Source organism: Schistocerca piceifrons, chromosome 6 (assembly GCF_021461385.2).
Source record: "Schistocerca piceifrons isolate TAMUIC-IGC-003096 chromosome 6, iqSchPice1.1, whole genome shotgun sequence".
In the NCBI taxonomy this organism is placed as follows: Eukaryota; Metazoa; Arthropoda; class Insecta; order Orthoptera; family Acrididae; genus Schistocerca; species Schistocerca piceifrons.
Genome location: NC_060143.1, coordinates 335,352,699 through 335,365,742, shown reverse-complemented (window position 1 = coordinate 335,365,742; position 13,044 = coordinate 335,352,699). Strand labels below are relative to the sequence as shown.

General features: G+C 37.3%; 1 protein-coding gene across 1 annotated transcript in view; it reads right to left on the bottom strand.

Moving 5' to 3' along the window:
- Positions 1-1,878: 1,878 nt before the first annotated feature.
- LOC124802533 (xanthine dehydrogenase) overlaps positions 1,879-13,044 on the bottom strand; it is a 246,306-nt gene continuing 235,140 nt past the window's right edge. The window contains exons 23-28 of the mRNA XM_047263388.1: positions 7,793-7,921; positions 3,985-4,112; positions 3,765-3,879; positions 2,896-3,150; positions 2,437-2,604; positions 1,879-2,196 (exon numbers count right to left, since the gene is read on the bottom strand). Coding sequence (XP_047119344.1) covers positions 2,146-2,196; positions 2,437-2,604; positions 2,896-3,150; positions 3,765-3,879; positions 3,985-4,112; positions 7,793-7,921 — 846 coding nt within the window. The 3' untranslated portion in view covers positions 1,879-2,145. The remainder of the gene's footprint in view (positions 2,197-2,436; positions 2,605-2,895; positions 3,151-3,764; positions 3,880-3,984; positions 4,113-7,792; positions 7,922-13,044) is intronic.

Below are 13,044 nucleotides of genomic sequence, written 5' to 3'. Positions count from 1 at the left end.
ATTCAGAAAGATGTAGGTTGTAGTAGGTACTGGGAGATGAAGAAGCTTGCACAGGATAGAGTAGCATGGAGAGCTGCATCAAACCAGTCTCAGGACTGAAGACCACAACAACAACAACCACTGCAGGCATTGGGGTATGGTATGCAATGAAGTCCTCAAAAGGCAACACACCTCCTGAAAACGACTGAACAAGGATGTGGAAGCTATGGCATACAACTGCTCTGCTTGCAACTGGCATCAGGCTGCTTCAGCCCAGGCTTTTTCCTCCTGACCCACCCCCATCACCCCAGGGACCACATTCATTTGGACTTAGGCTCATTTCTCAGCTCTGCATGGCTCATCCAAGATGCACACTCCATATCTATTCTATTGTCCAGATTCTCGCTATCAGAGGACTTCCCCAAATGTCCATGTACGACAGTGTGCCCTGATTCACAGTAATGGCTTTTGACCAGTTCTGCACCTCAAATGACATCAAATATGAATAAAGAATAATATTTTACTTGCGTTCACCTAATTTTAGTTTCACTGGGGAGATCTCTTTCCTTACAGAAGTTTTAATGAATGTGCAAATTGCTAACTTGTTTCTTATGCCTCTTAGGGAGTCTCAAATTTTCTTTTTTGTTTTACTTGTTCTTGATAGTTATAAGGAAGTTTGAAACATTATAAAATGATTGTACAGAACCCAGATAACATTAACTTGTCTCATATGTATTATTCATCAGAACTTTATATGATCAATTTGCTTGTCATGAACTATTTCAATTTAACATTGCAGGTAAGTAAGCAACATAGGCTATTACAAGCCTAGCAAGCATTTACAAATGGAATCGCAAATAAGATACTGTCTTTAATAAAACCTCACATATTTACTCATAGATGTAGACCGACATTACATTATGATTATCTAATAGACCTACCAACTGACTAATATTGTGACTGTGCTAGTTGAAGATGACTGATTTACTAGCTCACCTGTTAACTAAGTGATGCAGACTGACTGCTGCTGTGTTCACGACACCTATTTATAGATGCACTTATTACAGAAATTACAAAATATTAAAACATAAAGTTACTACATTTAGAATATTAACATAAGACAGAAAAACTGAAAGACACAATAGGCAGATAAGTAAATTTGTTTAACCAAATGCTGTATTTTTTAAGCTGGTACAAATGTTAGGTATTATTTTACAAGAGGGAAGTTTTAATGTATGTTGGGATTTTGAAGCCCACCAAGGATGTGCCAGAATGTTATAATTTCTTATTAGCATACTTTGTTACCTAACATTCTACTTTTAAAAAAGATATACACATTTTTTGAATCATAAAATTTGGGGATACAAAACTGAAAAGGTAGATTTTTGACAGGATTGCATTTTAAAACTGGAACATTATAGAGAATGAAAATTTTGAATACAAATAGCTTTTGAAGTATATGATTTTCAGAGAAACAGTTTTTAGAAGGATTGAATTTTGATGCCTTATAGCTATTGTAAATTCAGAATATTTCTTCAAATAAAACATTTGTATATAAATAAGGCTATTTATGCCAAAATCAGCATTAGTCTGAAAATTATACTGTGAATAAGAGTTTATTCAAATGCTGCATGAATAAGAATTTAGCAATTTGAAATATTTATGATATATGCCTTATGTTTATGATATGCAGCTTTTCCACCTTGCTGTGTCTCAGAGGATAAGATATGGATCAAAAAGAAAAGTCAATATAAGTAATTCTTTTAGTACAGATAGAATCTGGAACAGTGCATGCTGAAAAAAATCACTGCAAGGCAACTGATGACTTCAGCTAAATCCACAGTTTTCAAGTTGATGCTATTTAATTAGGAATCCATTTGAAAACAAGCAACAAATCAATTATGAAGAACAGATTTTTATTTCAATTCAAAATTGTGCAAAATACATCACAGTCTCCATCAGCATTCATACAGACATTCCAAACACTAATTACTTAAAAATATTCCATGAGCATTAATTAAAATAATAAATATGGAAGCTATTTGATGACATTTGTCAATTTTCTTAAAACAGATATCACAGGTTATTTAAGAACATTTGTGTGTTCTTTAATATCTATTCTTTTTTCAGTATCCAGTCTCATGCAGATCTGGAACATCATTATGATTACAACACCACATTCCATGGAGTGTATGTTCCTTTGTCAGGTTCCTGGAACTATAAAATAAGTTACTTTAGCTAATAAGCACACAACTTTGCTCATTAGTTACAAAATTGTTTTCTGCATGGACTTTCACAATTTAAATACAAAGTAATAAGAAAGAAAGGTGCATAATTCTGCTCAAAACTGCAATTTTTTTATAAGAACTAAAGTTGTGAAACATAATTTACTGAGATTTGTAAATTAAAAAAATAAACTTTGAGTGATACCTTTAAAGGCATTAATATAATACAAACCTTGTTCACTATTTTATCACCACAAGCCATGCGAATGCGTGCAGCTGTGGCTGGCGCATCTAACTGGAACCACTTATCCAGTCCATTGTCAGCACGAGCAGCTTGGATAGCTGCTCTTATGGCAAAAAATACTGAAGAAGCCAAGAAGAGAGGAGGCTCTCCTACTGCCTGAAATGTGCAAACAGAATACTGAATTACTCTATTGTGTAACAGTCTTGTTTATGAGTCAGTTTTATATAATGTACCCAAAATCTAAAATACTGTGGATGCATTGGACACAATCCCAGCTGTGCCCTTTTCAAGAAATTACTCTCATGCATAAAATCATGTTTTGTTTTTTCTTCACTGTTTTTTTGAAATGTTGCAGATTTCAAGTGTAAACTTTTATTGAAACCAGTAATTTTAATACTTCAGTAAAGGCCGCCACTTCAAAGCATATAAGAATGCTGAAATGTGTACCTTTGAGGAGTAAACAGCCCTTGGGTTTGGTGCATCCTTGAGTAATGACACATTGAAAACTGTTGGTATATCAGCAAAACCAGGTATCTTGTATGCTCCAGGTCCTCGAGAATACATTGTGCCTGTTGGAGAAACTACCACTTCTTCTAGCGCAAACAGACCATAACCTTGCACAAAACCTCCTTCAATTTGTCCAATGTCTATGGCTGGATTGAGACTGGAACCTAGATCCATCACAATATCTGTCCTGAGAACCTGCACAGGAAAAAGAGGAAACAGAATTTTGAATTTTTTGCTTGAGCACATTCAAATTTTGCCCTTTCTGTTTAATATACTATTTACATTTCTCCTAATGCAGGGATATTAGAGAAATCCATATAGTAAATTCTGTTTTTCTAATTGTGTACTTCGGCTTTATTTCTATTATGAATAATGGCTAATAAATATTTTTTTCTTCTGCCTCAAATATTGCTGCATTTCATAGTGGTAGTTGAATTAATTTACCCATAATTTTATAATTTAAAGATGTTTGGGCAACATCAGAGCAAATGTCAAAGTAGGTAATGTCTTACATTTGGGTAACTCAGCAGTTCATTGTTACCTTAGACAGCTTTAAATAATGAACAATAAAAAGATGAGAGAGAGAGAGCTACAGTATATGAGAGATTCATTCTTGTCTCTGTACCTATTCAACTATGCTACAATTTTATTCAGTTAGTACAGTGGGCATTAACAAGACTACTTAAAAATAATGTCATTATTACTTTCTGTTCATATTAGCACCAACAAATTTCTCTTACTCTATGCTGCAATCTTTCACTTTAATTTTTATTTCCTATCTGAGAATGTATTACTTTACTGTATCTCACCTTGTGATCTCCTGTTAGACAATCAATTTCCACTTCTGAACAGGCAGCACCAAAGGAGAAATAATTGAATGGGTTTCCAGTATTTTTGCTGAAGTCGTAGGTGATATTTGGAGTTCTTGCAAGAAAGAAGGAAAAAAGTATTAGTCAATATTTTTTATTTATTGCATTGACTTTGATTACGAACATGCAGCCAAAGAATATTATCGGTATATCATCTTACTTGTAAAATCCAGTAGCAGAAAGGCTTACTCTTTCTTGATAAGCTTTTTGAATCCAATCTTCCCATGTTCCTTTAGGATTTTCATCTATTATTGGTTTCAAGCGATCCTTTATTTTCTGGCATGCGTCCTGCAGAGAAATAAATGAAAATGGTGTATCTTAACAATAATAACAAGAAGAAGAACAATAACAGTCTATCATATGATTAACTGATAGCAATTAAGCTGACAAATAACAATAACAACAACAGTTTTTAATTGTAAATAATTTGACTGCCAAACAAAATGCACTTGGCTGTAAAATCTTCTGAATTATACTGTATTTACTTTCTCGGCCCCTATGTGTCCCAGAGGAGAAGAAAAAGTGTGCTGATGCTCAAAGTTTCTCCCACGAAACATTAGATGCTCTGCTTGAGACTCAAGAAAAAACATTATTCTATGGCACTTACAACATTTAATGAATAATTAGGTCCTTTGAGTAGCTTAGGGTTTATTATTCTTTTGTACTACAAGCTTGTTTCAGCATAATTGCCATTTTATAGTACAACCTGCAACTGTATAATGATTGCAGGTTGTACTATAAAATGGCAGTAATTCATAAGTATAGATTTTGTCAATCGGATGGTAATTTACACAGAACATGTACAAAGGTACACTTGCATCAAGTTGTTCTTGCACATGTACATACTGCATCTGTGTCTGGTCACTATTTTGTTGCTGTCTTATATTATGAACAACTGTCTATTTTGCAAAGGATTTGACAGTTGATTCAATTTTGACAGCTTATTAAGTTCATTCAGGTTTACTTACAGAAAGTTGTTATAACAGGAACTAACTATTCATTAAAATGTCACACTGTGACCTATATTACACTTTAGTCCCTACAGTGCCAAAAGCATTCACAACACATGAACATCATTTTATGTAATGGATGCACAAAAACATGGCTTTAATGCATTTATTTTGGTGACATTCTGTTGTGAGCTAGTTAGGTAGCTTCCAGAGAAGACTTTTTGAGGAATCTGATGTCACTTAATGCCAGTGAAAAACTGGCATTTCATATTAAGGACAGTCAGGTTAGGAACAATGTCCATCACCTATACGACACAGCTTCATACACTGGAAATGTCACCATTAAAATGATCCAAGTTATAGGTTTTGCAACCTGCACCACGCAAGTAATGAGCAGCCCTTAGTGGCTCGCCATAACAGTTTCTTTATCTTAAATATCTTTGTGACTAATGCCCTTTTGGCATATTTATTATTTTATAAATGACGTAAGTACTGTCAGCCTTTTACAATGATTCCATACTTATACCCTATCAAACATTTTTAGTCATAATTCTGTGACCATGTTATAGAATATAGACCATTCTTTGATTTAAATTCTGAGGAAGACACTCCTAGCAGTGTTGAAACCAGGTTAATTTGTTAAAAATAGTGACTGAGGGCTGTTTTTCTTTCAATTGTAACCATTGGAAACATTGCATAATAGTAAAGACAATATTAACAGACACCATCTGACAAAACAGAATCTCTTGAAGGGATTCACTGACAATGCTGCTGGTAGCTTGTGGGAACACTGTTTGTACTATGCTTCATGTGTTGATGCCTGGTATTTTGTACTTGTTCTAAACATTCTTATCCTTGATGGTACACCTACAACTGTATTCCAAAAGACCTCAAATAGCATGTTTAGGGAGGTTCACGGTGTATCAAGATCATTTTTCTTGCCTCCCATTCCTTTTGTGTATATTGCCCAGGAAGGTATGTATCCAAATTTCTCTAGTTTTTTCTCTTGTGTTCATTATGCAAAATATACAGTAGTTGAAGGAAGTAAAATATTTTTTTTCAATAACATTGGGGTGTGAGCTCTCAGAGGTCTAAGAATAAAGCACTGCCGGCCGGAGTGGTCGTGCAGTTGTAGGCGCTACAGTCTGGAACTGAGTGACCGCTACGGTCACAGGTTCGAATCCTGCCTCGGGCATGGATGTGTGTGATGTCCTTAGGTTAGTTAGGTTTAATTAGGTGCAAGTTCTAGGCGACTGATGACCTCATAAGTTAAGTCGCATAGTGCTCAGAGCCATTTGAATCAATAAAGCACTTCGTAAAGCACAACATTTTTGCTGTAGCATCCCACTTTGGATTTTGTTGAGTATTTCTGTGATTGGTTAAGTGAAGGTTTTGTAAACAACCTACTTCATGAGTGAATTAAATTTCCAAACATTTTGTCCAGTATTTCCCTATCTGGTGCCTGCCTTCCACACAGCTAGGTATGTATGGTAATTCTTAGATCACTCTTGATATATACTTCTAGAATTTGAAAAACTCCAGTGATTGATCACCAAGCATGCAATCAAATTATAGAAAATGAGCATCTACACACAACTTTGGGTAGAACTAAAATTTTAAGACATGCTCTATCTGATTTCCACAACACTTCACAGCCACTCTGCTGCAATGCTCACCTAACCTTCGAACAGGCGCACCAATATATAAAGTGCACCAGTCACAAATAACATTGCTTTATATGATTTCATTATTGTTTTACAGTTGCAAGCCAGTTCCTATTCCTTTATTATTGCTTCAGCTAACACAGTAATAAGTTGTGTTGTCATACCTCCAAGTGAGCAGCAACAATATAAAATAAACAGCATGCCAGGTGAGAAAAAAATTATGATCTTTGCAAGAAAATGATACAGATTCTAAGCTAGCAGTATCGTCCCACAATGAGGCTATTATGTACACAATAATTAGTAGTCAAATAAATAGGTGGCAGGGATGTGATGCAATTGTGCTGTTTAATGCTTCAAGTGGGTCATTACTGTGGGGTAACACTTGTATGCAGCAACAGAGAGATACAATGAAAGTTTTGTTCTATCGTTGTTTAATTAAACAGTGACTTAGGTCATATAATGTTAGTTTATTTTATCATTGGTTAGTGAAACTAAGATTAAACTGCATTTTTTTCATGAATGTTTACCTTGGTAACATAAAGGCAGCTATTCTTTACATGTGTGCAAAGTGTGCCACATGCCCACTTGTGGTATGAAAAATGGTGTGCCTGCTCAGGGGTTAACTAGTCTTTCCAGAGAGAAGTATATCATAGAGCAGTAGGTTAGATACAGTCTAGGTGTTACTTCCAGAATAAATCTTTCACTTATAAGTGGAGTATGTACAGTTACGAAGTCTCCAAGCTGATTAAAATTGTGTGGTAGACTGGGGCTTGAACATGGATCCTTACTTTTCACAAGCAAAGTTCTTTATTATTGAACTATCTAGGCACAACTTGTCAACCTCTCCTCACAGCTTCAGTTCATCATGACCTCTATTCTGCTTTCCAAGCTTCACAGAAGCTCTCTAGCATACAACCTGCACTCCTTGAAGGAAGGATATAACAGAAAAATGGCTTAGTATAGTGTAAGAGTTGTTTCTAGAATTAATTGCAATAGAGTGGGTACTGTTTTGAAACTTTGGTAACATCATTGACCACGAAAAAACAAGATTTCAGGTTTCTGATTGGCACATAGGAATGTTTCCAGATGTCACTGGTAAGAAAATCACACTCAAATGTATTATTTTATTCTGGATTATTATTTACTTTTAAATAATTTGATGGTGTGTAATTCAAACATTGCAATTTTTTCTCAGTTAATATACCTTGTGGTTCCTAAGTCTTGGAATTCAAGCTGATTTGTAATAAACACATATTTCGATAGTACTTATTGTCAGCTGTTCTATCCCTTCCTCAGTTTTATATCATAAAACTCCTTGTTGCTGTTGTTTGCTTATAAAATGTATTAAACTTACCAATACTGCCATGCCGTTCAGGTCTGAGCTTGCGCTGGCAGCTGTAGCTGAGGTATTTGGCACTTTGTCTGTTGATGTTTCAGAAATGTGAATATATTTATCAGGAATCCCAAGAACTCTGCTTGCCACCTGCAGCAGACAAATTGGTAAGAACATCAGAAAAACATAAACTTTTTAGAGAAAATTTTCAAAGATATTAACTGTTTTTACAAACTCATATGGTACGTATCATAAAAGTGAATGTATGCAAGTTCCACATATCTCTCTAAGCCACAGCATTGATTTCAACCAAACTTGGTACTTATATCACTTACTGTCTGGAAAGAACAGTTTAGGGTAAGAATCACCTCCTTCTCAAAGTGGTGTGTGTGGCGGTGGTAATGTATCAGAGCTCATGACGCACAAGTAGCTAAACTATATTTATCCAGTATTTGAGAATGTAACCACTTAGTTACTTGTAACAGACTTCACACATAATGTTAAACCTTTAAAAGACACTTTATTGCTGACTGACATCCCCTCCACCAGCAAATGTGCTTGCACACGCACACACGCAAGTGCCACGTGCACGCACACAGACACACACACACACACACACACACACACACACACACACACACACATACACACACACACACATGACCGGTACAATTTACAAGTCAGTTGTCCATTCCATTATGTACTTGGCATTTAACTATGTGAGTACTGAAAATTTGTTTTGGTTAGATGCTTTTGCTACTTTTGGTTTTTCTGTTGCAGATGCTGTGCATCTAGTGTCAGATCAAGTGTCTTATCACAAATTACATTCTTTGTGTTCTGAGTTCTCAGATGTGTTTGGCCCAGGGTTAGGTTGTGCAAACAATTTTACTGCACGCATCATCTTCAAACCTTATGCCTACTCTTGCTTTTTCCAGGCACAGTCAGCACCAGTAGCTTTATACGACCAGGTTAAGGCAGAGCTAGGTTGCTTAATGTAATTGGAATTGAGTAGCGCAATTTCCTCAAGTGAATAGGCTATGTCGTTGGTGATCATATCATAAAGAAGCCATCCAGTCAGCTTTAGCTCTATGGTTAATGCACAGGCAGTCATACACACTTACTCCCATCTTGTCTGGAGGAATTGCTCACAAAGTTGGCTGTGGATCAATTTTTTTTAAAGTGGTCTTGCCCAAAGCCTGCCTTTGGATGATACATCAAAACAGTTGCCTGTGATTTATATGCCTTTCAGCCTCTATCAGTATCAATAGCTAATGTTTGGGGTTGCAAGTGTGCCTGCCATCTGTCAATGTTTTTTAGAATAGGTTACAGTGGTTGCCCCTCTTTGTGTTAACTATCTTTATATCATCATGACAGGTGCTACCATGGAAGAATATCTATGTAACTTTGTCTCTTTGTTTATTGTTCTACAGACTGAGCCTGAAATACAATCTCACCAAGTTTCACTTTTTTCAGCCTTTCATTGTTTATGTGGGTCATGAAATTTTCTGGCACGGTGTGTGCAACATGCGAAACAACATGTCACTGCCATTACAGCTATGCCCTGTCTTCTAATCTGAAAACTGCAGGCATTCCTTGGCAAGGGATGTACTATCACAAGTTTATACCCAGAGCAACTACCATCACACACCCCTTGCATCTGATGCTTCAGAAAAGTGCCTCTTTTGTTTGTTCTGTAGCGTGTGAGCATGCTTTTGTGCAACACATTCTGCACAGTGGCTTGTCACATTTCAACTCAGCAGGCATTTGTCCTGGCCACCCACAGACATGTCCCAGTATTAAGTGGGGTCTGTACTGGCCCAGTGCCATTCAGATGGCTCCAAAGACCCTATTGCCTTTACTCTGAAAATACTCAGCTCAGTAACATTATTCTCAGATGGTAAAGAAGCTTTTGCTATTGTCTATGCCTTAAAAAATTTCATTTGTTCATGTATGGTACAAATTTCATTTAATTACCTAACATAGGCCCCTGGTTTCCCCTTTTTAACCCACCTGTGTCCTTACAAGACAAAGCTACTCATTGCCTTCAGTGTTGGACTCTATTCTTGTCTCCATACAATTATGAGATCCAATTTTGTCCCGTCTCACAACATGCAAATGCGGATGCTCTGTCCAAACTCCCCACAGACACTGAGCCATTTTGGCCAGGAGGAAATACTTAGTTTTCAACAGGAAATGGAGGTGAGGCACACGGTGGATGGCTTCACCATCACCTGTTTCTGTATTGCCTCTGCTGTGGCAACTGATACGGTGCACGGGCAGGTCATACGCATGATACAACGTAGGTGGCCCTACCGTCTGCCAGGCTGGGCATCAGACCTGCTTCAGAATTTTTATGTGTTGTGGAATCGTGTTTCCCTCTTGGATAGTGTTATTCTCCTGTCGATGGAATGGTGTACTCCCCGCAGTGTGGTTCCAGTGGTTCTGCAGCAGGAGTTTTCCGTCCTCGGTTTACTGCATGGACGTCAATGGGGGGCCTCTCTCACAAAACTTTTGGTGTGTCACCATGTGTTTTGACTGGGCATCGATTGGGTGCAGTTTTCCAATGGTCCTCAGTTCTGGGTGCAGTTTTTCAAGGACTTTCGTATATACACTGGCATTTTCCACATCATGGTGCCTCCCTTCCATCTGCAGTCAAACAGCAAGGCAGAAAACCTTGTCCAAACATTTAAGATGCACACATACGTAGAAGATTTTGTGTTGTATAAAACCGTGTTTAATAAATTCCACTGCTTCCAGTGCTGGGGATGTTTGTGCATAAATTAGTGACATCTAGTGATCACATCTGAACGTCTGCCACTTATTAGGAACATGAATCTTTTGTGACTCAAGTGCTATGGTTTAGCTGTTTTCTGTAGAATAGTTTTCTTCAAATATTTAGTAGTTCTTCAGAATCTCGCCCATTATACCCTATTTGTAATGAAGTGAAACTCAAAACAGGTAACTGCTACATCCAGCAAACAAATATTTGTTGTTATCTATTGATCCACCTGGAGATGTGGGTGTAGTAAGCCCTCAGAATGCACTGCGGGAATAAATAAACCTGGCTGACACAGACAATTGTTTTAATTTATCTTTTATTATATATTCATGCATCAGAATGAACAGATTTCACAGTCATCTCAGAACCAGAAACTGAATCTGTAAACATCAAATATGAAGGAAACACATCGAAGATCCCAGTCAAGTCTGCAATGTTTTTAAACAATGGAAAATCCAGGATGGGATGTAACAATACCAGAGAAGGAAAGTTGCTACCCACCATATAGCAGCGATGCTGAGTCGTGATAGGCACAATAAAAAGATTCACACTCACACATAGCTTTTGGCCATTAAGGCCTTCAGCAGTAGACACACATACACATACACACACGCACACACACACACACACACACACACACACACACACACACACACAAATGCAACTTGCACACACGTCTGCAGTCTCAGAGAGCTGAAACTACACTGGCAGTCTGTTGGCAAGCAGGGTGCACTCAGCCCTTATGAGGCAAACTGAGGAACTACTTGATTGAGAAGTAGCAGCTCTGGTTGGAAATTAACATACGGCCAGGAGAGCAGTGTGATGACCACATGCCCCTCCATATCTGCATCCTGTGATGCCTTTGGGATGAGGATGACATGGTGGCTGGTTGGTACCATTGGGCCTTCACGGTCTGTTCAGAAGGAGTTAAGTTTTTTTTAGTACTCTAAAGGTAATTTGGAATTTTTTGTCTCCAGTACCAGTATCAGAACTGCACAAGAAGGAAATTGTTCTATGCTCTGTGCTCACCAACCTCACTGTATCCTGCTACTAGTAAGTGTGAGTGTGCTGAGTGTGGGACACTGTGTGTATGCGCTTGAATTGGCTGCCAACTGTATCAATGTGGGCCAGCCACTGGAGGCCATCTGTGGGAGGTGTGCACATGGCACTGTCTCTGCCAAGCCATCTGCTGGTGACTCATCCATGTATATGTGTGGGCCAGCACTTACTGATGCTCTATATTATTCTAATTTGTATCATGCACGTCAGTTGTTCTGCATCTTGTGGAGTCCTGAGAGGCTAGTTCCATATTATTCAGAGCTTATGAATAAAGTAATATTTGTGTGATGTGGATCAGGTTTGTGTATTGCCTGGTAACTACAACCCTCATGAGCTTATACCTCAGCCATATAATCTTCTGTCATTTACATCACCCCTTCCCTCACCATCTCCCTATTCCCACACTCTCTTTATTTTGTTTCATCATTATTTATGTGTAAATTGTTCTTTCACTTTTCCATTCTTCAGTATTCATTTTCACCTCTACTGTCATTAGACAATAAATCACAGATTACTGGCGTATTGCAATGAAACAGATGTGAGCAAAAAGTATAATACATTTCTGAATGAATTTATGTCTATCTTTGAAGCCGTACTTCCAAAAAAAAATAATAATAATAATTAGAAACAGTCATGTAAGCACCCCTGTCAATAAGTCATGGATCACTGCAGGAATAAAAACATCCTGCAGAACAAAGAGGATGCTATATGATTCCCTCAGAACTTGTAATGATCCAAAGAAATGTCAGCACTACAAATTTTAATGTACCGTCCTAAAGAAGGTAATAAATAATTCAAAAAATATATGCATTAAGACTGAAATTGATAGGTCTGACAGCAAAATAAAAACAATTTGGAATGTAATAAAGTGGGAAACTGGTAAAGAAATGGGGAACAGGACACCCATTGAAATCAAACAAGGTACTAGTATTGTAAAGAAACCTGAAATGGTTGCAGAAATCTTCAACAAGCACTTTTTGGCAGCAGCAGAGAAGATAGGCAGTAAAGGTTCTGTGGATGAATCATTGGCTCTTCTACAGAAAGCTATCAGTAATAGACCCCTACAATTATCCTTACCTCATGTTACAGTAAAAAAGATTGAAAGACTTATTACCTCATTAAAAAATAAAAAGTCTGTTGGTGTGGACAATATTTCCCGTAAAATAGTGAAATATTGCTATAAATATATAAGTCCAGTCTTATGCAACATATTCAATATATCCCTGTAAGAAGGAATAGTCCCCAACTGGCTAAAACTAGCTGTAGTGATACCACTCTTTAAAAAAGGTGAGCTACGGTCGCAGGTTTGAATCCTGCCTCAGACATGGATGTGTGTGATGTCCTCAGGTTAGTTAGGTGTAAGTAGTTCTAAGTTCTAGGGGACTGATGACCTCATAAGTTAAGTCCCATAGTGCTCAAAGCCATTTGAAAAAAT